General features: G+C 38.1%; 3 protein-coding genes across 9 annotated transcripts in view; 2 read left to right on the plus strand and 1 right to left on the minus strand.

Annotated features, from left to right (window-relative positions):
• Positions 1 to 7,718, plus strand: part of LOC114247164 (uncharacterized) — an 88,060-nt gene extending 80,342 nt beyond the window's left edge. For all 5 annotated transcript variants that reach the window (XM_089740136.1, XM_089740137.1, XM_089740140.1 and 2 more), the window contains 4 exons: positions 621 to 719; positions 2,104 to 2,153; positions 4,361 to 4,427; positions 5,229 to 7,718. In XM_089740136.1, the coding sequence (XP_089596262.1) occupies positions 621 to 719; positions 2,104 to 2,153; positions 4,361 to 4,427; positions 5,229 to 5,325 (313 nt within the window). In that variant the 3' untranslated portion in view covers positions 5,326 to 7,718. The remainder of the gene's footprint in view (positions 1 to 620; positions 720 to 2,103; positions 2,154 to 4,360; positions 4,428 to 5,228) is intronic.
• On the minus strand, positions 5,866 to 19,936 carry LOC114245418 (uncharacterized). Of its 2 annotated transcripts, none has more exons than XM_089740141.1 (12): positions 19,691 to 19,936; positions 17,422 to 17,597; positions 16,416 to 16,619; positions 15,639 to 15,759; positions 14,877 to 15,047; positions 14,033 to 14,154; positions 13,032 to 13,175; positions 12,125 to 12,224; positions 10,242 to 10,418; positions 9,445 to 9,591; positions 8,418 to 8,519; positions 5,866 to 7,866 (listed from the first exon to the last, which is right to left on the minus strand). In XM_089740141.1, the coding sequence occupies exons 1-12, from the start codon at positions 19,730 to 19,732 to the stop codon at positions 7,729 to 7,731; spliced, it is 1,644 nt and encodes a 547-aa protein (XP_089596267.1). In that variant the 5' UTR covers positions 19,733 to 19,936; the 3' UTR covers positions 5,866 to 7,728. The 2 variants fall into 2 exon arrangements, with proteins under 2 accessions (XP_089596267.1, XP_028033381.2); XM_028177580.2 differs by lacking the exon at positions 19,691 to 19,936 and adding an exon at positions 19,355 to 19,606.
• A 1,939-nt stretch (positions 19,937 to 21,875) lies between these two features.
• The window catches only part of Sec31 (COPII coat complex component secretory 31), a 29,210-nt gene continuing 23,157 nt past the window's right edge, over positions 21,876 to 27,928 (plus strand). The window contains exons 1-6 of one of the 2 annotated variants that reach the window (XM_089740142.1): positions 21,876 to 21,962; positions 22,156 to 22,376; positions 23,007 to 23,143; positions 24,304 to 24,473; positions 25,911 to 25,993; positions 26,750 to 26,866. In XM_089740142.1, coding sequence (XP_089596268.1) covers positions 22,174 to 22,376; positions 23,007 to 23,143; positions 24,304 to 24,473; positions 25,911 to 25,993; positions 26,750 to 26,866 — 710 coding nt within the window. In that variant the 5' untranslated portion in view covers positions 21,876 to 21,962; positions 22,156 to 22,173. The other variant, XM_089740143.1, reaches the window with a different exon arrangement.

Genomic DNA, 27,928 nt, shown 5'->3' on the forward strand with positions numbered 1-27,928 from the left:
ACTTAAAAAAAATGTAAATTTACTTGAAGTGGGAAATTATACTGTATTGGTTTCACTTAAAGTCGTAAAAAATGCCTAGGACTTTATGATTGGATGTGACGTCATGGTAACGATAATCAATGGATAAGCAATGTATGAAGTTATAGGATAGCCGGGCTGTAACATAACTATATTTTATAATAAAACGACATGAGCTCTGCGTGTGACTTGTTTTAATGGCGGAAGTAGTCTGGCAGTATTGCCATAAATTACATTCTTTACCTAACACAATGGTAATCAATGGAGCTCACAAAATCAGTATTGCTGTAATTCGCTGCAATTCTCGTAATGAAATTGTGCACTTTCAAATCGACGTTGGGTGAAGAACTTAGAGAGGAATATATTTCGATTGGAAGTTGGAGGGTGATGATTAAGCAGGAAACGTGAGACACTGATATATCATTTCCAATATTCTGCCTTTCGTTCTGACTGTTATCACTCGTCTGTGCTGCTGATTGTTATCGGCCATGTATGTACCGCTACGGTATAATACACGCAATGTCAAGCATGCGCACGTGATGGCGTCAGTACGCGGAGGGCAGTCAGACGTGGTGGTGGCTACAGAGTCCGTGTGGATACAGGTGCGCCGTGTGGGCGGTGGTGGGTGCCGTGCGGCTGCAGTACCTGGTGCGTCGCCGAAACGCGCGCGCCTCCGCCGCCGCCGCGCTGCTGCTCGACACGTACGTACACACACGCACGTACACACACGCACGTACACACACGCACGTACACACACGCACGTACACACACGCACGTACACACACGCACCCGCACGCACGCACCCGCAGCAACGCACACACGCACACACGAACCCACAGCTGCTCATAGTAGTACTAATCAGAACTCTATCTACATGTCTTATCAACTCCATATGTAATTGTAAGAACTAGTGGTCCCTTGATAGTCGAAATTCGACTATAATTAATTTAAATTATATGTTTGTATAGGTACTATTATGATGTTATTGTCAAAGATACTTCTATAATCAAAGATTACACCAAGACTACACCTTAGACAATAAAAAAAATTATTACTCTATTCTCAATTTGACCACAGACTATAAGCATTAAGAAAAGCTTGGCAATAAACAAATATATTATGTATGCGTGTACGTGTGTCAAATACATGTGATTTGTATAATGTTTTTTTATTGATTTAAAGTATTTTTTATGCATAATTTTAAAAAAATATTAACATTCTGCACTCCTCCGTCCGCGCAATTTTCGTTATAAAGGGTACAAAGTTTTTGCTTTACGTGTTAATACCTATATAGATTCTAAAGTAACCTTATATTTTGAACAGTGGTTTGCCGTGCATGTTGATGCATACAAAATTGAATTTAAATTTAAAAACCTTTGTATTGTTTTTTTTTTAAAGTTGGGTTGGTAGTTAAATAATGACTAAAGGAAGACCCATCTTATGTTATCATAACAACGTGGTTACTGCAACTCACCCAGAGACCCGAGTTAAAAAACTTAATTATATATTGCGTGACGAATGTCCCCATCTGCAACTTTATTTCAATTAAAAAATTAATTAAGTATTTCACTTTTATAACAAATTGAAGATGTTAGTGGATGAAGGGGATATGATACAATTTGTTAATTTTGAGAAAACAACCAACAAACTTTTGTCACTTGTACTTTTTCTTCGTACATAACTCCTTCATCACATGCAATTTCTAAAAATAGCCTTTAAACCCGGAGTTTTAAGGTCTAATATTTCCCGAGTTTTAAGGTTTATAGGCACATAACACCTTCATTCAATGTAAAACTCATAAAATTTTAAAAATGGTACTTAACCCCTTCATCCACACATGTCTTCAATTAAGTATTTCACTTTTGAATAAATATTGTTTGGCATTGCCGACACGCATAAACGATAGTGACAGCCACTCCTGTAAGGAGGGTCGTATGGTCGTTTGCCGTACACACTTACGTATATCTTTACGCCTTAATGTCGTTAATTATTAATGACAATAAAAACGCGAAAATAGATTGTAAAAGTACTTTTAATTTCATCAAAATAAGCACACTGCATCAATAAAGACGAATATATTTACAGTCCCGTGCAGCAGCGGCGCCCCCCCTCCGCGACCCCCGCAGCCCCCGCACGTGAGTATTCAGTCCATAGACCTATATAGTAGGGACACGACATATTTTTCTATACGTACAATTGCTTATATAAATAGAACCCATTTTGAAGGCACACACATAAACATATATCTATCTCGTTCTTAATCAGAACTTTAACTCGCAGGAAAACAATATAACAGTATTTCAGTGCGTACATAAAATGAAACATGAATATACGTATATATCTCCGTCTCCGTCTAATGAGGCCGAAAATCCGCCATGTTGAGTGCACCAAATGTCATTGTCACGTCAGTTCGGCCGTCTGTTTTGTGTTGTACATTATTTATTGACTTTGATATCGATTTAATATGATAGCATATATAAAATTTCTTATTTTATCATGCTTAAAACATACAAAAATAATAATTAAAACATATTTTATAGGATCTCAAGAAAGTCGATGCCCCAAAACTATTATCTATATATATTTAAATTCATTATGGAGCCTTCATCCGAAAAATCGGACACCATTTTTCGGTCGGAATCTATTGATCATGACACTAATCATAAATACCTCTTTAAAATATGTCATCAAAACATATTTAGACATTCTGTTTAGATATTTCGGGAAAAAGGCTACCGACAAAATCTCTTCGGAACTATTTAAATAAAATAGTTTTATTCCGCACTGAGTAAAACACTATTGTAAATTCGTTAAATATTTAATAATTAAGTGATTTTAGAGAGGAAGTCACAAGGAATGACGTTTGTAATTAATGAATAAATGTTCTGTAGGTGTTTTTTTTTCACGCAGTCCCTTGATAAGTTTACAATTTGAATCACTCTCAAGTGAAAGTGATTCAAATGGTGCGGCGCCCCTTCCTTGAGGTGCGATGCGGTAGTGTGTTACGGACTTTAGAGTCAGCAAAACAATTAAAATAGATTGTAACAGTCTAAGAAAAACACGTACTCAAAATACGATAACATTTAGCATGCTAGAAATGGGCAGATGGCACTGTACTACGCCATATCTTTATGTTTTGCGACAAATGACAACTTTATAAAATCAGTGTAGCAACTTTTAAAAATCATCATATCGTTTACTTGGCAAATTCGAAGGACGAACTTGTCTTAGATTTCACACATCTAAATCATATCATATTTGCATATAACAATATACCTACTTACTTCCCATTAAAGTATAAATTCTACAAATAAATAATACTGAACAATATTTAAAATAAAATGAACCAAAAACGTTTATCGATAAAACCTGATAACATTGAAATCTTTTGTACAGCACTAAAACCGCCATGTTTTGTGGTCAGATGACGTCACAGTGGCACGAATTTTTTGTTGACGTTTCATTTCCATAGGTTTCCTACTTCAGTGATTCAGTCACGTTCACACTCCAGTTAGATTAGAAGTTGTCAAATGACAGCTCGAATGTCATCATCCGCTCTGGATTATGTTCTGGCTGTATGGACTAAAGTCCTTTGTCTTTCCCATTAAATAAATTAATAATATCATCGTGATCTGGATTATGTCCATACTCGATATTGTTTTTTTAAATAATAACCGCTAACATGGTAACTTAGAGATGGTAGTTGGTCGGGTTGACGGGAGAAGATCACGCGGACGCTCACCTACCCGCTGGTCTGATCTAGTAAAGACGCTCACCGGCCTGCCAGTTATCCGAGGCTATAAAGACCGCCGAGGACAAGAAGGCGTGGAGAAGTGTGGGGCATCGAGTGGTCAACGTTTCAAACTAGACACGGCCTTCAGCCTTCAAAGTCGTCGTGGTCTAAAGGATAAGACGTCCGGTGCATTCATGTTGAGCGATGCAACGGTGTTCGAATCCCAGGCGGGTACCAATTTTTCTAATGAAATACGTACTCAACAAATGTTCACGATTTACTTCCTCGGTGAAGGAATAACATCGTATAATAAAAATCAAACCCGCAAAATTATAATTTGCATAATTACTGGCGGTAGGACCTCTTGTGAGTCCGCACGGGTAGATACCACCACCCCGCCTATTTCTGCCGTGAAGCAGTAATGCGTTTCGGCTTGAAGGGTGGAGCAGCCGTTGTAAATATTCTGAGATCTTATAACCCATATCTTATGGTGGGTGGGTACATTTACATTGTAGATGTCTATGGGTTCCAGTAACTACATAACACCAGGTGGGCTGTGAGCTCGTTCATAGAAGCCACAAAAAAGAAAATTTAATTGTTTGTTGACAGTGAGCGAGTTTAACAGGAGGATGCAGTGTCCCAGCAGCTCCCCGCGCAGCGAGCCCTTCGTGCTGAGGTACGTTGTCGTGTGCATCCCTTTGTCTTTAGAACATCATCGTGTATAAAATAAACACTGTCCTGAGATATCAACATAATTTTGTGTTTGATAAAATAATTACATCATCAAAATAAATAATAGTTTAAAAAAACTAACAAAATACACTTTTATAGAAAATACAACTAAAAATGATTTAATTATAAAAAAAGCGTGTGGTGCTTTTCAGGATATTGTCAAAATAACCTTTCTCACCTCATATATGTTCATAAAATATTTATGACTACTGATACCACGCACCCCCACGCGTTTTTTACAACAAAATAATTTTTTCTTACACTATTATTAATTCAAATTTATTAAAATTTATTTTCTATTTTTAGTTGGATTTTCTATAAAAGCGTATGTTGTTAGTTTTTTAAACTATTATTTATTTTTCACTTTTAGTTGAATTTCAGTTTTTTCAATATATTTTTTTATATTGAATTGTCATCGGTCCTTAATTGGTATACCAAATTGCGAGTTAATCCGACGTTTTGAAGGAGGTCAAAATCATGTTCAAAGATTCCGTTACAAACATACATACGTCTGAAGCTAATAAAAGCGTATTAAAAATTCTGGTTTATGGTTTACGTAATGATCGATTAAGGTTTGAAGGTGACAGCTGCTCTAATGCATTCTCTGATCAGATAAGCAATAAATAAATAAATGTTCTATGGCGCTCGACAAGGGGCTGGCGGGTCGGCCGCTCCTCCCAACAGTGCAACTGAATTCCGGTGCCCCTCGCGAGACACAATCATTAATGAGATTTCAATTGCTCAGTTCACCTCGTGGTGAAATGGCGGCGGCCTACCTCAACAAGCTGGAGGCGGTCAGCCGGTGCCTCAACCAGACCCTCAGACCCGCGGACCGCACGTGACCCGTGGACCTCAACACGCGTGCGCCGCACGTGACATCCACAACTGTCAAATGTCAACGTTGACATTACTGTGTTAGTCTGACGTGGCCTTCGGTGATATTAATGCCTTATAGAATTAAACGAGTGACAGAATTAACGTCAAAGTTGCACAAATAATGCCGACTAGCGCTAGTGTCGCTAGTGTTGCACTGTATGAAAAGTACAAAATATCCCAAATAAATAAGTAATACGGAACCCACCATATCAAGCCAAGGCGATGACTAGTTTTAGATATTACGTAATATATTTAAATGTTTTTTTTTAAATGCAGGGTAAAATTTAAAAACTTTATATTTTCTTCCGTTGATTTTTTTTTTAAAAGTTTGCAACTCTCGAGCATTTTTTTTAACTTAAGAATTTTGTTTCGGCAACAAAACGCGGTTTTAATTCTCTTTTTCGTGTTAAGTATTAGATTAGTGCCAAAACGTATATGTATAATAATAATAATAATATATAATAGTTATATGTGTTAATAATTTTTAGTTTAAAATTATTATTTATGGAATACGTCGGAGAATGTAAATTGTTTGTTTTCGTTCATCGCTCCGCCTATTCATAGTTTTTATTGTATATAAAACGAAATTTATTTTAAGTATTCATATATAGCAAGGAGACATTTATTGTATTAGACTTGACGGAAGGGTTGTTCGCCCAGTCCCGAGCTGATGCGGAGTGAACTCCCTCCACAGTTACGTTAGAGTGTGATTGAATGACAATTTTAAATTTAAGTTTCTGTGTTAGAGTATATAGGACGTGGAAAGAAACAATTAGTACCCGACAATTAGGAGAAAGTAAAATTACCAAGTGTTTGTATGTAAATATTGTAAATTACTTTGATTAATTTTCATTGCGTATTTTTTCTGTAATCTCGATAATACTTTAGTTTGTCTTCTGACGTCGGGCCGCTGACACGAAGCGCCTTTCCCGACTAATGAATAGATCTGCTAAAAACAAAACTCACGATTGCCATTGTTTTAGTTTTAAGAACGACATCGATTTATATTATTGTTAATTTAGTTTTTATTACAACGAGAGTACAAGCTAGATGTTAGGTTAGATTAAGAAGTGATTTTTGATCAAAATTTAATTTAAAAATAATTAGTTGTTGAAGCGACCGCCGGCTCCAAAAAGGTATCTAAATACTGGATAATCTGATGGACTAAGTATTGGTTTCTGTCTCCCCCGACGCACCGACGACTGACGTCCGATACGATTATAATTTTGATCACAAAATCCGTATAAAAATGCCATTTAAATATATTGAAGACGACACGACACGACGACACGACTCGACGACACGATCGAACTACCCTCGTATACAGTTAATATTTGACTATCGATAAGCGCGTACGTGAACTACACTTAATGTTATGAGCTTTTGTAAAATTATTTACTGTTGCATTCTGGTGTACCGGAATCGGCTGAGGCTCCGTCGGCAGGAGAGACTAGCCGCACATTGTAAGATGAACATATTGTACAGGCTTCATTAATTCTCAATTTAAAAAATATATATATAATTTTTAAAGCAATAAATGAGAAAATGTAAAGAACACTGCCCACACAATTTATGATATCAATGTCATTTCTGTTTGTTATGAAATAAAACTATCAATTCCAAGAAACAATTTTAATATAATTACGCCAATGAAAGTAACATCAATTGTAACAGTATTTAATTATAGACAAACCTACACCAAAAAACATTTGTAATAAATCATGTGATTCCACAATTTGAGAGCAAAAAATGATATTTATTATTGTATTACAATTTTTATACACAACAAATATATTTTTATATTCCCATCGTTGATGTCCGTGTAAAGTTTGTAAAAGTCAAATGAATGGATTGAATTAAATAATTTGCAGTATTATAAATGATCGATTCTATTTAGGATATTTTTATTAAATGTGTATGTGAATTCTGTGGTACGGATTCGTTGGACATACTTTTTTCAAGCGAGGCGTATCGATTGTAAGAATAGGCCACAGGACGACGTACATGGGCGGCGGAAAGGAAAAAGTGCCTTGGTATTAAAATTTATCATTCCTAAATCATTTTCATAGACATAGGTAACAAGTCATTGCAGCTTTCACGTACATACATTTCGCGTTCGTAAACCGCAACACGAACAAACACATCTACACTCAACGACCAAAGATAAATTAGATTAAGCGAATTTAGGTTAAAGTAAAATTTTAAGTTTTGCGCAACGGCAACACTGTCACACACACACAATTTGACGAAGCAACTACGTTCTAGTCCGCACACGTGCACAGCCGCCGCAAACACGCACGTGCCATACTAACGCTCTCCAAACACATGTTAATTATAAAATAAATGTATTTTCTCATTTTTCGCGTGTTTTATTTCCTTGGCTGGTTCGTCGTGTCGCAGCGACAGCGCTGGGCGACGCGCGACTGTGACGTCACATGCGACGGTGAGTAGCTGCCGTCGCCACCCTGTGCAGCTCCCTCGCAGGGACGAACAACATTACTATTTTGCTGCGAAAGAGAATATTATTTACAAAAAAACTTATCCTTTATTACTTAACACCTTATGGGCCATGACTCACTTAATTCAATAAAAAATACTTGTATATTTTTAAATACTTGTATTTTTTGTGTGTGATCAATGTGACTTATCATGGTGGTAGGACCTCTTGTGAGTCCGCGTGGGTGGGTACCACCACCCTGCCTGTTTCTGCCGTGAAGCAGTGATGCGCTTCGGTCGGAAGGGTGGGGCAGCCGTTGTAACTATACTGAGACCTTAAAACTTATATCTCAAGGTGGGTGGCGCATGTACCTTGTAGATGTCTATGGGCTCCAGTGACCACTTAACACCAGGTAGGCTGTGAGCTCATTCACCCATCTAAGCAGTAAAAAAAACATCTTCATGGTGATTATGAAGAATGGGACAATCTTTATTATACAATACAGACTCAGACCTCGTGTGTCGTGGTGCGTGGTTGCATGCATGATGTGAAATCATTAAGCTTTGGTTACCCCTCGCCAACAAGCGCGTTCACCCAGTATTAAGTAAATGTTTGTCTGACCGTCGAAGTCCTTCTCTGCAGACCGTTAGCTGGGCCCAGTCGCTTGTATTCTGCCACCGATTCCACATTCGGCTCTTCGTTTGGAGTTTTTGAAGTATTCGCCTAAAAATGTCGAAATCAAACTGCATCATTGGTATCGTAGGCAATTTGTAAATTGAGCAAATTGTAATTTTGTGGGGCCGTGGTCCTTGCTCTCACGTGCGTTCTTCATCATCATTCCCAATACAACCACAGGTTTCGATTTGACTTCGAAACTTTAATTCTTGCTTTGATTCTCTCATCCTTGCCGGATCTTCTCAGTGGGTCGTGTTTCTGATCCGGTGGTAGATTCAGCGAAGCACTGCTCTTGCTAGGGCCAGTGTTAGCAACGCCTCCGGTTTGAGTCCCGAGAGCTCACCAACACGCTAGAGTAACGCTGATATAGCTCACTGAAGGCTATCAGCATAAGTAGGAAAAACAAAAAAAAATGCTTTGAATTTTACGGTAGGTGTGAATTCGTAAAGTTGGAAGCATAAAGTCGTATATTGATTATTTTAAAAATTCACATTGAAAATTCAATACCAAATTATAATAGAATCTAATCTACTACTAATACTACTCTGTTCAGAATGTAGCGGGAAAAGATCAACAGTACACCAAATGTTAGTTAATCATCCAAATTTATTTTATCATCTACAAAGTACCTATGCTCTTTCACAAAAGATAAACTTGAGTCAACGACAATTTTTTTGTTAATTAAATTCGTAATACACATCAGATATGATTCGACTAAAAATAGCACTGTATTTTTATCAAATGAAAGATGCAACTCAAACTCCTAGCAAATGGAGAACACTTGTGCCTATCTAACAACAACAAAAATAGTTTGGAACCATAAACAAATATTTCAATCCCTAAGTAAACATTTTCAATATTAATTGTCTTTAAATATGTAATCTAAAAGTTTCCCAAAAATTCAGAAAAAGAGATTATTGCAAAAAGTAAATCTGATTTTATGTGCCTATCTGATTTGTGAGCTGTAGCATACCTCCACTGGTTCCTGAAGGCCATGTCTTCGGAGGGGCGGTGCCAGAGCGGGGAGGGGCGCGGGCGGGGCGGAGGGCGGGGGGTAGTGCGCCGCCAGGGACGCGGGTAGCGCTGGCAGCGGGTACAGGCGGCGCATGCGGCAGTAGCGCTGCCGACCATGGGCACTTACTCAGACTTATGTGGGTTGATGGGTAGACTATATTAAGTTCGACTTCCAAACGCTTTCGGAGACTTCCTCCAATCACAAATAAACGAAGCAGGAATATCTGATACATCATTGATAACAGTAATCGAAAATGATTTTTCCATTGAAATATTTGTTCATTATCTACGAAGCCCGTGGCTAGACTGGTGGTGAATGGTCACAGTCGATTACGGACGTCAGCAGTATCATCAGTACAGCTAAGCTTTTGCCATCGGACCATTTAATGACTTTGATAAACATTTTAGTCAGGTTTTATTATTGACTAGCTGTATCCGTCCGCTTCGCTGGGCATTTAAAATTAACATTATTATTCCTCACCCCCACAAAGATTCTCATCATTAACGCCCCCGCAACTGGTGTAGGGAGTCCAACACTCATATAAATATTAGCCTATCCATGTATTTTCTACACGGATACCAAGTTTCAAGTCAATCGGATGCATGGTTCAGTAGTTATAACGGAACATCCGTAAAAGCTACTGTAGATTTTTAAATTAGTATAGATAGTATAGATAAAACGTTTCTTGTGTATCGCCAATGCAAAGTAGCCTATTTTTTTAAATTAATTACAAATTAAAACGTCGAAGTTCTCACATCCACTGCCTTTCTGATAGCATAGTCAGGTCTTTCGTTCTGCTGCGCCTCCAGCACGAGGCTGGCGGCGTGCTCCAGCAGCTTCTGATCTTCTGCCCTCATGTTCTGTTCGGATAGCTCCCCGTAGAAGTAGCGGGTGTCCGCTAGCTCTTGAGCCTCGCGGTCCGAACGCTCTTTCTAACGATTCGTAACAAAAACCAAATTGAGCAAGATGTGATAAAAGACTTTTGTTTTTTTTTATGATCTGACAAACTTTTTTTTATTGCTTATTTTGGTGGGCAAGCTTACAGCCCAGCTGGTGTTAAGTGATTTCTGGGGCCCATAGACATCTACAACGTAAATGCGCCACCCACCTTGAGATATAAGTTCTAAGATCTCAGTATAGTTACAACGGCTGCCCTACCCTTCAAACCAAAACGCATTACTGCTTCACGGCAGAAATAGGCGGGTTGGTGGTACCTACCCGTGCGAACTCACAAGAGGTCCACGGGTAACGGTTACCACCAGTAAAATCGGTGATAGGCTCAAACGGTGGTATCTGATCATTGTCAACATCATCAAAAATATCAAAACCTAAACCATCAACAGGGCTCCGATCAATAGTCATGAGTGTTCAGAGTACGGTATGATACCCATTGTTTTTAATTTTTAATTTTGTGCTACTGACGTAATTTGTAACAGTTGTTCTCGACTAGGCTACCACAGCAATAAACGAAGCAATGTGGTTTTGAGTACACCTTATATGGCGCGCCTGGAAGAGACTATTAGAGCTAATTCTACCGTTAAACAATCATTCATTTCGGTTTCAAAGATAAGAATGCAATATTGACTTCAATCATGTACCTATGAGAGTCAACAGCGGTGTCATTGTATATGGACAACGGTAACCGCTAAACACCAGGCGCGTAGCAAATTCATCTGGCCCATCTTTTTTTTAAACTAGGGCACATTTTTTGAAGCTATTACAAGCTTTTATCGCGGGCTTTGAGCGCGGCGACCGAAGAAGAAGAATTTCAAGAAATTCCGTAACGTAAATAAAACCTAATACCCCTCACTCCACATACCATGTAGCTCGCGTTCAACACATTCACACGTTGTGCTTGTGTAGTGTTTGTTAATAAGTGTGACGTCGCACTGCACGCGCATCATGAAAAGTTTACCTATCTCTCTCTCTCGCGCGGTCTAGCTTATGAGTGTGAAGGGGATAGTTAATGTTTTGCTTTTGTTAATGTTTATAAATATAGCGTGGTCTTATCAAGGGCGGATCCAGCTTTGGCGCCAGGAGGGGGTCACATAGTCAAATTTAGATGCGTTCGTTCCCAAACGTTTGCCATTATACAAAGTTATTATATTAAATGAATTAAATATTGAAGGTATGTACATAACATCTGTATGGTGACAAAATATATAAATAAAATCATTATATTCAATTAGTGGTCCACCTAAGTCCTGGAACCAGCTCAGGGGGTGGTCATGACCCCCATGACCCCCCCCCCCCGGATCCGCCATTGGGTCTTATTTTATTATTGTCTAATTATAATTGTATAAGTCGATAAAAAATGCTACGCAATAGCTTTACCGCGGCAGTCCCTGAGTGACACACGTATTTTTATGGGCACACAAAAATTTTTTTAGCGTTCAAGTTTTAACTGAAAAATCATCGCTTGCGACAAGAGCATTAATAAAACATTTTACTGAATGCGTTCCATCTCATTACTCTGCGACGGATGTGGCACTAATAGATAAGGGGTACAAGAGCATTTATCACTATGTAAATGAATATCAAAGTTTTATTTTATGTCAAAATATTTAGGATGGCGTCGTGAGACTTTTTGTTCTGAAACAAGATTTGTGTTGTGAGCAAAATGTTGTTGTACACGTACCCATAGCCTTAAAATGTCCTCTTTATATTCCTGAGTCTTGCGAGCTTTTTCTTTACGCTTATTTTCATTGAATTCATGATACAACTCTGCGTTTTTGAACCTGACATTGAAAAAACGATGATTAACGAATACAAGGTAACTTGTTAAGAAGAGTTCATAGCACGGCTCGATCGTAGGTGCTGAAAAGGGCCACATTTTAGTTAATTAGCTTAATTACTTTAATAACCTAAATTAAAATTTTTCATTACTTAAACGACAAAACTGAAATACAAAAAGGTAATAATCATAGAAATATTGTTTCTGAAAATAAGGAAGACTCAAATAAATATTGAAAACTCTAGGATATAAACTCTACTTCGGTTTTAATGCAATAGTGAAGAGTGGAAGGTTAAATGCTCGCCTAGTGTTAAACGGCTACCGGGCACCCTGTACCTGTACCCCGCAACATACCTGTGACCGCTCACACTAACACTTGAGGTAGAATTTTCAATAACTCGGAACAAATGTATTTATATATTTCTCAGCAAAAATAGACCTGGATTATAGTTTCTAAGCTCTGATTTTTTGGGCTATTCTTCTCTTTGTGAAACTGAATTTCGATTTAGTGGTAAAATCCATACGTAAGATACTTGGAGACACAAATTGTATAGATCTTCTTTGATACTTTTGCCTGGTCTTCCAGCACATGTTTTAGTTAGTATTTTTAATAATTTAGTATGACTGAATCAGGTGAAAGATAATGTTAATAAGTTCATGTTCTATACGAAAAGGTCCAAAGGTCACAAAGCAAATACTTGGGAATAATTCCCCACTGTAGATTGTTAGCCTTCCTTGTTTTTGTTGTTGTGTGTTGTGGTTGTTACATTCCTTGATGGGATTGTTCCCTAAAAGTCTGCCTTTCAAATACCTATTCATGATCTCCCACTGTCGCAATGTGTTGAAGTCCTGTAGTCTCTTTTCTTCGTCTCTGAGGAACTGCTCCCGCGCCTCTTGACGTTGTTGTCTGAATTGCTTCTGCTTCTCAATGTCGGCACGACGACGGGCTTCTTCCCTGTGCGGTTTTTAAATTAGCAGCGGTACAACTAGGTCAATATTAGGAACCGCGTTAATAACATTCCGGTAAGTGGACTGCATGCGGCTGTTTCAAACTGTTATCAGAGGCCCGGGACAGTACTACTGGTCATCGTTCTCGCCGAACCCGTCGCTTGGGACGAAGGGCTCGACGAGTAAATTAACCCACAGACACAGTCCACTGAATTTCTCGCCGGATCTTCTCAGTGAATCGCGCTTCCGATCCGGTGGTAGATTCTGCGGAGCACTGCTCTTGCTGGGGTCAATGCTAGCAACACTCCCGGTTTGAGCTCCGTGAGCTCACCTACTAAATCTGGGGATCTAGAATAACCTCTGGAGGTTACTAGAAGAGGTAGGGTAAACAAAGGCACACTACATTGGGAAAGCCTCTATCCACTACACGATATTCTAACTGCCGATATTCGGAGTTTCAAATTCCTACTCATCCTGTTATCTGATTAAGCTTATTACGGAATCTCAGACTAGCTTTTCCTTTAGTCGCCGCTGAGGATTCGGATTAAAAAAGAACAATAGTGAGTGAGTGAGATTTTACTAGTAAAAACTAACTGAAGAAATGGTTTGCTGCAATTATATCCATGTTATAATTTTCAGAGGCAATTGACACGTCAGACAGATGGTCAGATGCAAAATTACAAAATCAACTACAACATAAATATGTACATAGTTTTATTGCTGTAGGTAATAGACAGACGAGCATACGGTCCACTTGATGGCGAGTGATACTGAGTAATGACAGGATCGCAGACACCTACCGCTACAAACCTGGTTTATTCTGATAGAAGCAGGAAAAGCAATATGATTATTTCAATAGCTCACGCATCAGATTTTTCTTTGATGGCTTTATTCAGAATGGCCTGTTCGTGTTGTTCCCGGGCTGCGTCCCCGGACTCCAGGCGCTGGCTTATTTTCTCCAGCACTCGCAGCTTCTCGTTCTTCACCTGCGACAGAACTACCCTTGTCGAAATGCAGAGTGTGAATTACAAGATCCCTATTAAAATGAATATGACGTGTGCGCTCAACGTGGCGTCTTTGGGGAAAGCGAGATAGGTATTCATCGACAGGCCACATTGCATAGATGGGCGGACGAGCTCACAGCCCACCTGGTGTTAAGTGGTTACTGGAGCCCATAGACATTTACAACGTAAATGCCGTCTCACCCACCTTGAGATATAAATTCTAAGGTCTCAAGTATAGTTACAACGGCTGCTCCGCCTTTCAAACCGAAAGGCGTTACTGCTTCACGGCAGAAATAAGCAGAGTGGTGGTACCTATCCGTGCGGACTCACAAGACGTCCTACCACCAGTGAAAATCATCTACAAATCTTAGCTATTAAATGAACTCAATTGTGGAATCGGATCGACACCGGCAATAATGCGATACAGAATACGTGACATAACAAAGTCCGCCAGCGCGGCCTTTTAACAGCCACTTACCGATTTTTTCAGCATTATTTTCTATGCAATGAGGATTTTCTAATATGCGTATAATCACACCCGTGCGGACTCACAAGAGTTCCTACCACCAGTAAACATAATATTGTATATGTTTTGTGAAACCGCAATGTAAGTCGTAAAGCAATCAGTCATGTTTCGACCTTACCAACATTCTATTTACGCCTTGTTCATTATGTCTATGTAAATAAAATCAAGGATAGTTTACGTCTAATTCGGTTTGGGCTCGTCTCCGTTCTATCCTGGCCCTGGACCGCAGCAGCACTTCGAGCAGCTTGTCGTCCAAGCGCTCTCTGGCGGCTTGTTCGTTGCGACGCGCCTCCGACTCCTGGCGCGAACGCTCCATGTCCGACCAGATGCGAGCCTTCTCTGATGCTTTCTGCAATACAGCACCTTGTTATATTTATTGATTTAATCTTTATAATATACTAGCGACCCGCCCTCGCTTCACTTCGGAAACTGTAATTTATTATTGATTTCTTCACTATTTAATGGATGTTATTATACATATAAACCTTCCTCTTCAATCACTATCTATAAAAAAAAAACGCATCAAAATCCGTTGCGTAGTTTTAAAGATTTAAGCATACATAGGGATATAGGGACAGAGAAAGCGACTGTTTTATACTATGTAGTTATATAAAAATTAATTGCTGTTCGTTAGTCTCGCTAAAACTCGAGAACGGTTTGACCGATTTGGCTAATTTTGGTCTTGAACTATTTGTGGAAGTCCAGAGAAGGTTTAAAAGGTAGATAAATATGAAAATGCTCGGAATTAAATAAAAACAACAATTTTGTTTTTCCTTTGATGTATCGGACGGATTCCTTTTGTTTTAAGTTTATTTTATACAAAAGTTTTTATTTGCCGATTGAGGCACTATGAAGTCTGCCGGGTCAGCTAGTAATTAAAATATAAACGAGAATTTAATGCAGTTAAAAAAAAGTGAATAAATTCCGTATCTGTACTTACGAAATTTTCTTCAAACTTTTTAATAGCGGCCATTTGTTCATCTGCTTTTATGTTGTCAATCTTCTGTAGGTTCAATTCCGTCTCGTATTCTTTTCTGTTACGCTCTGCTATTTCGTTGGCTCTAAAATTATTAAAACTTGAATTAAAAAAAATTAAAGTCGTTGTATACTCGTTTATGTCGGAGACGACGCTACGACAGAGCCTAGTCGGTGGAGTCGCACAGACACCATTACACACTTACCAACCAGCCTTCTTGAAGAGCGGTGCGTCGGTTTTCGTTTGCTAGCGTCAAGAGAAGATCTCTAATTTGTTCTAAGACAACAAACGTGATTAGTGCAGTCAATATTTTTCTTAGCTCGCCCTATTCGCCCCTATGATGTCTCACGAAAGTGTTAATAATTGTGGCTTTTCTGACATATAAGTTTTTTTTGGTCGAGCTCATAATTCACATGAAGTTAAATGATTATTCGAGCCAATGGACCCTACGGTTTGATGGCCGCAACCCTTAACCTTAGTACATGATATCAAAGTCAGAATTGTATTGTTAAGCGACGGTCATACCCTTCAATCCGGAACGCATGACTGCTTCAGGAATAGGTAGAATGCCTATCATTACGATTATCGTCACCAACCTTAAAACAACTACCGTTAGATATAAGCCGTTCTAACGCCGGCTAACCTTAATGTCCGGATCTTCGCTGTTTGTACGTACCCTTTAAAAGATATAACAATTCTTATAAGAATAATATAACAAGCACTTCAATTATATAGTCTTACTGCTCTGTTATTTCTTTCTGGTGTTGCTTGTTTGCGTCAAATCTTCGCTTCTTTTTCAACTCAATCAATTCGTTCCACTGTTTTGCTTTCGCTATAATTTCATCGTCATTTTTCTCCTTTTGTTCAGCTTTTATCTGTCGCAGTTTCTCTTGAAATTTTAGTTGTTCCATGCGCTCCTTTTGTATAACGGTCTCGATTACGGAGCTTTAAAAAAAGTTTTTGATTTGTGAATTACGTGTTCCGAATTGTCTCTTGTGGAATAAAGTAGATCATGGTTCAGATATGATAGAAGTGTCTGATAGAGCGAAAAAACACTTGTTTTTTTGGCAGTGTGGCCCGCGCTTGATGATTTGCTTCAATTTTTGGACTGGGGGCCCAAAAACGGTTGAAATAGGCAGGGTGGTGGTACCCTCCCGCGCGGACTCACAAGAGGTCCTACCACCAGTAATTACGCAGATTATAATTGTGCGGGTTTCATTTTTATTACACGATGTTATTCTTTCACCGTGGAAATCAATCGTGAACATTTGTTGAGTACGTATTTCATTAGAAAAATTGGTACCCGCCTGAGATTCGAACACCGGTGCATCGCTCAACACGAATGCACTGGACGTCTTATCCGTCAGGCCACGACGACTTCTTAAGATTTTAAAAGTACATAATACCTTGTCAACTGTCAACTTAAATAAAGCCGATAAGTGAATTTTTCTAACATATTTTAGACGTATCGACGATAGCGCGTACGCTTATGGGTACCTAGTCATTTTTATCATGCCCCATTTAGATGCTTAGAAGTGCTAAGTATGGCGTGCCACTCTTTTTTTCGCAAATTCTTTTCATCATTCTTTAGCTAAACGCTATTAGTATAAGGTACATAATCAAATAGCTTATTATATGATTTTTTAGATTTTAATTTCAAAAAGACTCAAATCCGTACAGTCTCCATAACGTTTGACGGGGTGAAATTTTATTTTAGGGAACTAATATTATTTGTAGTAGGTAATACCTAAGTAAAAGTTTAGGCGCATCTTTGTTCTTGAATATCGTTTCCCTGGCGCTTGCCATCATCCTCTGTTGTTCCTCTTTCTTTTTCTTTATATAACTTTTGTAAAACTCGGCGTTGGCTTTTTCAGCTGCTTCGATTCTTTCACGACGGAGTTCTTCATTACGTTTGTTGACATTCTGTTGACAAATTTGGTTCATAGTGCTTGTTTACACAGTGTAATATTGTACTTTGTGAGGTGTTAAAGGAAAACATATTTTTACGTGTATTCCATGTTTAATAATCATCTTAATCCTAGTTTACAATTATGAAGAAGCCTATGTTTCTGGGTGGTCCGCCTTATTAGGGGGACATACGAGATTACACCTATTAACTATGTTATATAATAAATGCTATGCTAATACTATGCTATGCTATAATATATAATTATACACACTTCAACAGTATAGTATAAAAGAGTCTTGACCGTGAGTAATCCTCATTGAATACAAAATAATGCAAAAATAATCGGTAAGTGGTTGTTAAAAGGCCGCGCTGGCGGACTTTGTTATGTCACGTATTCTGCATCGCATTATTGCCGGTGTCGATCCGATTCGACAATTGAGTTCATTAAATAGCTAAGATTTGTAGATGACACACTGGTGGTAGGACGTCTTGTGAGTCCGCACGGGTAGGTACCACTACTGCTTATTTCTGCCGTGAAGCAGTAATGCGTTTCGGTTTGAAGGGCGGGGCAGCCGTTGTAACTATACTGAGACCTTAGAACTCATATCTCAAGGTGGGTGGCGGCATTTACGTTGTAGATGTATATGGGCACCGGTAACAACTTAACACCAGATGGGCTCTTCCACCCATCTTCTTCTTATTTTTGCTTCGCTTTCCTCAATACTGAGGGTCGTGACCACTTCCTCGCAACAGGAGTTTATTACGGACCACTCCATCTAAGCAATAATAAAAAATAAAAAAATGAGCGCATTGGTACTACGGATGTCCTCTCCCGACCCGAGGATCTTAAGATCCTGTAATATCAAACGCGCTTCAAGTTTTCATCGTTCACCGTTTAGTAAGTCGATCTCAAAAGAATTTCTGAAGTTAGCCAGAATAAGCGCAATAGGTACATCTTTTTCACGGCAGTAATAAGTATTCACGTGCGTATACTTGTCTCCTCCTTGCGTCGGTTTCCTCATTACTGAGGGTCGTGGTCATGGCCTTGAAACAGATTGTTTTTTATAGTGCACCGCCAGCTGTTCCTATCTGCAGCTGAGTGCAGAGCATCGTGCACTGTGGTATCCAGGGCTGCACGAATCTGGTCCGTCCAACGGGTCGGGTTCCTGCCTCTTAGTCGCTTGCCCTCGACCTTTCCAGTGACCATCAATTTCTCTAAGTTGTCACTGTCTTTCCTTGCGATGTGGCCAAAGTATTCAAGAATCCTTCGCATGCAAATGGTGGAGAGTCTAGTCCGGATCTTCAACTGAGCTAGGATGGATAAATTGGTGCGGCGTGCGGTCCAGGGAATATCCAACATCCTCCTCCAGCACCACATTTCGAAGGCATCAATCCGATTGCGGTCAGCTTTCTTTATAGTCCATGTCTCTGCTCCGTATATGAATATTGAAAACACTAGTGTGCGGACTAGGTTGCTCTTGGTGTTCATAGAGATATTTTTGTCCTTCCATATTTTGTCCAGCTGAGACATGGCACCTTTTGCCATCCCAATCCGTCTACGAATTTCCGGTTCACAAGAGCCATTGTTGCTGATGTTGGAGCCCAGGTAAACAAAGTTGTCCGTTACTTCTAAATTAAGTGTACCGCTGAGCTCCAGTCTGCCTGTGCGATCAACGATCATGACCTTTGTTTTAGATCTGTTTATCGCGAGTCCGAGTAATAGTAATAGTCTTGTAATACATAATATAGTAATAGAGCAGCATCTTTTTACCTCTACCGAGTTCGGCCAAGACCTTGTCATTTCTTTGCTTTTAGAATCTAGATATTTAACATATTCTCGTCTGCGGACGACCTCGGGATCTTCCCGGTCGTGATCTGTCCATTTGACTATACGCGACCATTCATCTTTATTTATTAAAATCGGCATTTTAAATTAATCAGAACATTGATTTTCTCACAGTAAAACAAAAAAAAAAGTTCCCATAGCAACGCTTTTGAAGCACGAACGATAGAGTTTTATCTTTGTAATGTAATTTTTGGCAAAGAGAATATAATCAAGTTTTTGCGAAGATAATAATTAACGGTAAAGATAAACTGACCTACTTACCCTAAAAATAAGATACTCAGACTGTGTCAGTTTCAGATGCATATTTTATTACAATATGAATTATGCGAGTGATACCAAGCCACTGCAATCTGCAACCTGGAACAATCTCAGAATTAGTTCCAGATTTATGCAATCCTAGCACGGGTGATAATTTCATTTTGTATTTGTATTATATTAAGTACGTGGGAAGCCGAGTTGTTTGCAAAAAGGTTTATCTAATTTCTATTTAAGTACTTAAATCTTAATCTTTAAAATCCTACTCGAACAAGTAAAATAATTTAAATTTTAGATCTATACTAATATTATAAAGAGGAAAGACTTGTTTGTTTGTTTGTTTCGAATAGGCTCCGAAACTACTGGACCGATTTGAAAAATTCTTTTTCCATTAGAAGCCGACATTGTCCCTGATGAACATAGGCTACTTTTTTCTTTTTTTTTTTTGGTTTCATGTGTGTTTTAATGTTTCCGAAGCGAAGCGAGGGCGGGTCGCTAGTCGTTATATAAATATGACGAAGGTTTATAGAATAACATAGTTGAAATGTATAAATGTGATTGAATTATAATAAATTTATTAATAAATATTTATACAGTGAAGCTCTCTTTTCTTCGTAGGATAGACTTCTGTCATAATCTGTCAACGGCTTATTATGGATGTTAATACTAGGCTGCACTAAAAGTATCGGGAATGGAATATTTCCACTGTTCCTGTCATATTAAAATCTTTTTAATTGAAAACTCCTTGGTTTTAAATATCGAATACCATTTATTTATTTAAAAAAAGATTCTCGGTCTTGTCACGAGGTTTTGTCAAACTTGTTTAGTCGTTGAGAAAATGGAACTGACACGAGAAAATTCAAGAGCGACGATTTATTATGACTTTCGAAGTGGTTTAACACAAAAACAGTGTGCTGACCGGATGATTTCTGCATTTGGTGATGAAGCCCCATCCATAACCACAATTTATCGCTGGTTTGCTGAGTTTCTGCTGGCCATGTTACGACTATTCCTCTTGAGGGACAAAGAACGGTTAATGCAGAATGGTATGCTAGCATTTGTTTGCCACAGGTCGTTTCTGAACTCCGTAAAGAGAACTGCAACCGCCGCATCATCCTCCATCACGACAATGCGAGTTCTCACACCGCGCACAGAACAAAAGAGTTTTTAGAGCAAGAAAACATATAATTATTAGACCATCCGCCGTACAGCCCCGACCTAAGCCCTAATGATTTCTATACTTTCCCTAAAATAAAGAATAAATTGCGTGGACAGAGATTTTCATCACCTGAAGAAGCTGTGGACGCCTACAAAACGGCCATTTTGGAGACCCCAACTTCCGAATGGAATGGTTGCTTCAATGATTGGTTCCATCGTATGGAAAATTGTGTCAAATTTCGCGGAGAATACTTCGAAAAGCAATAAATACATTTTAAATAGTAATGTTGTGTCACTTCGTTAATTCCCGAAATTTTCAGTGCCGCCCTCGTAAAAAAAAGCACAATATTGTCGATATAGGCATATAATATCATCACTATTATTATAATTAAAAAAAGTAAAAAATTTAGTATTTATTTATTAATCCTTATGCTTAAATATATTATTGATATTATTATTGATAACTTTACTTATTACTGATAACAATAGTATATTTGAGTAGAGTTGCATTAGGGTAATTTTGTATAAGCGATAGGATAAAAAAGCGAAAGGAATAAAAATCAAACCCGCAAAATTATAATTTGCGTAATCACTGGTGGTAGGACCTATTGTGAGTCTGCACGGGTAGGTACCACCGCCCTGCCTATTTCTGCCGTGAAGCAGTAATGCGTTTCGGTTTGAAGGGTGGGGTAGCCGTTGTAACTATACTGAGACCTTAGAACTTATATCTCAAGGTGGGTGGCGCATTTACGTTGTAGATGTCTATGGGCTCCAGTAACCACTTAACACCAGGTGGGCTGTGAGCTCGTCCACCAATCTAAGCAATAAAAAAAAAAAAAAAAAAAAAAGGATAAAAAAGCGATCAGAGGCACTAAAGGGATTCTGATCTCATTCGAAATTAGAAATGTTATCATCTAATTTTTTTCAGTTTTAAAACTAACGCATGTGTGCGAACCATTTGACGAATAATAAGCATCGCTGCTTTCGACATATCGATTTAAATCGGGCAATGCCCAACAATAAACACATACCGTACTTCATCAACTTCATCTGACAGTCAATGACATTAAGGAAATATTTACGTCAGCCACGTTGGAAGTGCCAAGTTGGTGTTTTTATGGTAAAATTTAAAATAATTAAAAATTAAAGAAAACCACGAATTCCAAATTAAAGAGGATTTTATTACTTATCTGTTAAATAACGATTGTAAACTTTTTATATTTTAATAACTCAGTAATAGCCATTAAAAGTGTGACATAATTAAGGAATAAAAGAGATCAAAAGAAATATCTATTTGTGTGTTTAATATTCAGTGAGATCGTGTCGTCAATATGAAACTGAAGGAGTTAAAGAGGACTGTGAACGTGAGCTGGTCCCCGGCTGATCATCACCCGGTAACGCTTGTTGCCGGCTCGGCGGCCCAGCAAGTTGACGCGTCTTTCAGCTCAAGTTCATACTTAGAACTTTATTCGTTGAATTTAGAAGACCCTAGTTATGATTTGAAACAGATATCCAGTTTGCAAACACAACATAAGTGAGTATTTACAAAAAAAATAATGTTTCACTAGAAACCATGGAGGGGATAACAGTCTGTAAATTAATAAAATAAGAATCCTAAGATATCTTATATGATATTTGACGATCTACTAAGAGAGTAGTCTAGTTCCTTCTATTTTCCATAAACTGCAAATGAGAAATACTGTCTATGTCATTCAGCCAGGCCAAAAATATGTCAAATTTAATGTGTATATTGAGTTATTTGTTGGAAATGTCATTTTGTATTTTGTCATATAGTCTACTGTAATTTTGAAAACAATTATTTGGACTAAAGTTCACAGTAAGAATCCAGAACTTCTTTATTAGTGAACTAGATTGTTGATTACGATATATAGTTCGACGAGTGAAATAACCCATAGTAAAGTTCACTGAGCTTCCCGCTGGATCTTCTCAGTGGGTTGCGATTCCGATCTGGTGGTAGATTCTGCGAAGCATTGCACTCACTAGGGCTGGTGTTAGCTAATTCTCCCAGGTTGAGCTCGTAAACTCACCAACCCGTCCAGGGGTAGCTGGAATATCCTCTTACGCTACCAGCGAATAAGTAGGGGAAATGACCAAAATAGTGAACTATAAGTTTTATTTTAAAATTTGGTTAATTTTGTTGTAGATTCCATAAGATAGAATGGTCAGGTGCCGGAATTATCATAGGAGGCTGTGATGGTGGATTATTAGAGTTTTACAGTGCTGAAAAACTGATGAACAATGCCAGTGATGCTTTACTTGGAAGCAGTACGAAGCATAGTGGTGATTAAATTTTAAATTTTATTACCTAAAATACCAGTCTATAAGGATGTTGGAACTCCCATAAGTCACAGTTCTCAGAGCAATAACATATAAATAAAAAACCTTTTATTGAATTTTAATATACACACAAGTGTTAAACAAACAACAACAACAATGCTTATGTTACTTGACCAGTAAACTCTAAGATTTTTACAAATATGTATTATTTATTTGGTCTAAAGTTTCAGTGGCACTGTGGGTTAATCAAAGCTAGAGATGTATCACTGTATGGGGTATACTGGCAGTATCGGCTAAATAAATTTATATACAGTCAAAACCGTTTACTGCGACATCGTTTAGAACAACATGCTGGTTATAACAACCTAGAACAAAGGTCCCGGCTGAATGCTATATGACCGCCTTATTAAAAACATTGCTTTATACGACATTGCTTATAACGACATACCTCATAAAACGACCACATTTAACTAATATTTTGGAGAATTAGATCTGTTAGAACGACCGGCTAAGCTGTATTGTAAACAATTTGAATAGGTATCCACATTTGTCTTCAATGACTATTAAAATCAGGAAAGAAAACAATAGGATTTAGTTTAGTGTAGGGTCTTTTCTAATTCTTAGAAACAAAACACGTGCATGCAGTAGCAGTAGAGTCAAAGACCGCTTCTTCATATCTCTTCAGTTAGTTTATTACTTATCTATACACAAAACGCACCAAAACTTTGTGGAGTTATTCGTGAAACTTTCAAAATGTCGCAAAGAAAAAGAAAACAAATTAATATTGAAGACAAATCGCGTATTTTGTAAATATATTTTTCCAATAATTCCCTATCGATTTGTTTGTACTTGCATGATTCACATTAAACATCACCGGTTGTTACGACTATCGGTTTTTACGACTGAATATGAGCAGTCCCTTCGATGTCGTTATAACAGATTTTGACTGTAGTTTGATATTAAAAAATAGAATATAATATCTAGTCTGTATAATCTAAAACCTATTATCATATCTATTCTTTCATTCAGTTTTTCTATAAATTCTAACTACACTTGAGAGAATTAAAGGTAACCATTGTGTCCTCTAAACTCACCAGAACTAATCATAAAATATCAAGTGGGATTCGAGTCAAAAGTTAAATCTCTTATAAATTCTCACACAGGGCATGTCTCCGCATTGGATGTTAATCCATACCAGAAGAATCTGTTGGCTTCAGGAGCGTCAGAAAGTGAAATATTCATATGGGACCTGAACAACACAAGTCAACCAATGGCTCCTGGCACTAAGAGCCAACCATATGATCATGTGCAGGGCTTGGCTTGGAATCAGCAGGTTCGTAATGGTTGCGATCTGCTTAAAACATTCCTCTATACTATTAGAATGAGATCAAAATGAAAAGAAATATTATATATCCATTCTGAGCCTACAACCCCTTGAATATAATTAGTGGCTGTGGTTGTGAACAGATACTTACTTAATTTAAATGTGTTTAGTAATTTTTTGTGTTGAAAAATATTTTTTTGTTTCTTGTTGATTGTTAATTAAGAGATAACACTCGACCTAGTGGCCTTGTGTGTGTATGTGAGAGGTGACATATTTAAGACTGACAGTTTATTACTCCTAACATTTTCTATAAAAACTTTTGACATATTCAGAGCTGCACACATGGATGTTGTTATGGAAGACCTTAGATGAGCTTCCTCGTCCTGGTGTGCACCTCGTATCCAAGGGGCATGATCTCTTCCATCCATTGATAAGCTTCTAAAAAAACTAAAAAACTTTACACAATTTAAATTGACCTGATTTGATATTAAATTATGGAATAATGTCGCAATATCTATCCTGCCGGAAGATATAAGTTTCAAGTCTACAACTAAAATTTGATTTTTATTTTAATTAATTTTGATTTTAATTTCAACAAAATCTTGCTTGCAATGGCCCCGGTTAATGAAAGTTCGTTCCTTTGTACCTAATTATTTTTAAAACAAAATATTTTGTCGTCGTCGTGGCCTAAAGGATAAGACGTCCGGTGCATTCGTACGTAGCGATGCACCGGTGTTCGAATCCCGCAGGCGGGTACCAATTTTTCTAATGAAATACGTACTTAACAATTGTTCACGGTTGACTTCCACGGTGAAGGAATAACATCGTGTAATAAAAATCAAACCCGCAAAATTATAATTTGCGTAATTACTGGTGGTAGGACCTCTTGTGAGTCCACACGGATAGGTACCACCGCCCCGCCTATTTCTGCCGTGAAGCAGTAATGCGTTTCTGTTTGAAGGGTGGGGCAGCCGTTGTAACTATACTGAGACCTTAAAACTTATATCTCAAGGTGGGTGGCGCATTTACGTTGTAGATGTCTATGGGCTCCGGTTACCACTTAATATCAGGTGGGCTGTGAGCTCATCCACGCATCTAAGCAATAAAAAAAAAACTCAGGTTTTCTTCAATTACTTACTCATTATCTCTTTACAGAATATATTGAGTCAGGCAAATAATTTACCACCATAAAGCAGTAATTATACAAAACTTTGTTTGATAGAGTATAATATTTTGTCAGGATTTTGCGAGTCATAGGCATAATTAAAACTAATTACGGTTTAATCTTGCGTTTTTTATTGTCTATATATTATTTTCGACTTTCAAATACGTTGTCTTTTCTGAGATCACTGATGACGATTGATGGAGTATATTAAATTAATCACTGTCAAGATGTGGCCTTCATACTCTGTCCGATTTTTTTTATTGTAAAATAATTACTTTCAGGTACAACATATTCTAGGTTCAACGTTCGCGACAAGGTGTGTCGTCTGGGACCTCCGGAAAAATGAACCCATCATGAAATTAAGGTATGTAATGCAAAGCTGTTTTTTTCCAATAGTTTTTATAATTGGACAGTAGTATTCTTTAGAGAATATTAGTTAGTTTTAATTACTAATTTAAAACATCCAAGCATATGTTGCACATGGTACCTACTTGCCTGGAATTTGCCTGTAGAGGTATACGACAAAGGGAAGATCTTCCACCGAGCGAGTGATATTACTCGGTAGACCGACGGTCCGAATGTTGTTGTTCGGAACTTGTCTATGCAAGCTTATCTTGAAAATGTCGTTAGAGAGATTCAGGCATCTGTCAAATATCTTGTGTTATATGATGGCTGCCGCCACATGCCTATTCTGGAATCAGTAATTGGCACGGGGACCATTCCTGATTCTGTGGACAGAATGGAAAGCAGTCGACGTCGCCCAAAACACGTCATTTCGGATTCTCCCGTTCCGCTAACGGTGCTTTTAGGTACCTCAAGCACCGGTCATCGTTCTCGTCGAACCCATCGCTTGCGACGAAGGGCTCGACGAGTAAATTAACCCACAGACACAGCCCACTGAATTTCTCGCCGGATCTTCTCAGTGGGTCGCGTTTCCAATCCGGTGGTAGATTCTGCGAAGCACTGCCCTTACTAGGGTTCGTGTTATCAACGTCGTCAGGTTTGAGCCCCGTGAGCTCACCTACTAGTTAAGGTTACGCTGAAATAGCCTCTCAAAGCTTAGGTAGGAATAAAAAAGGCCCTTGGTGTTTAATTGATGGCTCGATGCTGTCCGGGACAGCGACTCCCAGTCCCGCAGCCGGTGGCGCGCCGTGAGCTGGCATCCCGGGGTCGCCACGCAGCTCTGCCTCGCCTCCGAGGACGACCAGGCGCCCGTCATACAACTCTGGGACCTCAGGTACGTCCCTTGCGCACTACTCCACTACCACACTTGAAGTATGTAAGCTGTTTACAAATACATTACTACAAAGTCATTTATTATTCATGCCGTCTCGTATAAAAAAATACTAATGTTAGGTAATAATCACTTGTATTCTAATTAAGTAAACATAATTATGTATTTACTCAGTTGTAAAAATTAAAGCAACCTGACATCGTTATTGGGTAATATTTATCATTAGATGGTCTCTGTAGCAACAGTACCCTTTTCTCAATTACCTTTACATTCTCAAGCTCATTCAGCCGCATCCAGGTTGTAATACTTATGTATGGGTTCGGGTAACGGTTCGCAGTAAATATAAAGGACATGGGCCATTTTCGGCCCAACTACTCGTTCTCTCAAGGACATTAATGAAATATCTATAGAAAAAACACATTTCATTTTTACATACTTATTATAAAATTTAAGGGATTTTTAATGTTGGGATAATTAAAATTATAAATAAAAAGAAATTAGCATGACTAAGCTACATTGATAATATTGAGGGAGTTGCCATAGGTATCCCCATGAACAACATTGATTTTAATTTGTTTATAATAAAAGGGATATATAGTTTGTTATTTAAACTTAATTTCATTACTGACTTTTTGGCGGGAACGCGAGAGTGAAGTTGTGTGATTTGTTATATTTTGTCTATTTAGTGTTTCTTCAGGTTCAAATGTGTAATAACGGTGGTTTATTAACTGTTTAGTATCTGTGAAAGTGCACAAATGTGGGAAAATGAACGTAACTTCTCGGGATCCTCCAAAAAGTCTACTGAAAAAATCTTAGTAAATGACCACCATTTTACTGAGATTATGTTTCATCCCAAATCATCTCATCTCATTTCATTTAATTTCATCCCAGTTGATTAATGTCTCAAATTAATTATCTTAATTTCATTTTACTCCATATTATTATTTTTCATAAAAGTAAGAGTATAAATTAAAATAAGACATGACTTAAGGGTCTTAGTTACCAGGTCATAAAATTCCTTTAGAGAAATTTCATTACTCTCCTTGAACTTCGTTTAGTGGGCCG

Source organism: Bombyx mandarina, chromosome 03, assembly GCF_030267445.1.
Source record: "Bombyx mandarina strain Sakado chromosome 03, ASM3026744v2".
Lineage (NCBI taxonomy): Eukaryota > Metazoa > Arthropoda > Insecta > Lepidoptera > Bombycidae > Bombyx > Bombyx mandarina.

Coding starts and splice junctions, on each gene's coding strand:
- LOC114245418 (XM_028177580.2), bottom strand. CDS start 19,510: ATGCCGATTTTAATAAATAAAGATGAATGGTCGCGTATAGTCAAATGG. Junction 12,225..13,031: donor CAGTGGGAGATCATGAATAG/GTATTTGAAAGG, acceptor TTTCAATGTCAG/GTTCAAAAACGCAGAGTTGT. Junction 10,419..12,124: donor AGGACATTTTAAGGCTATGG/GTACGTGTACAA, acceptor ACGAATCGTTAG/AAAGAGCGTTCGGACCGCGA.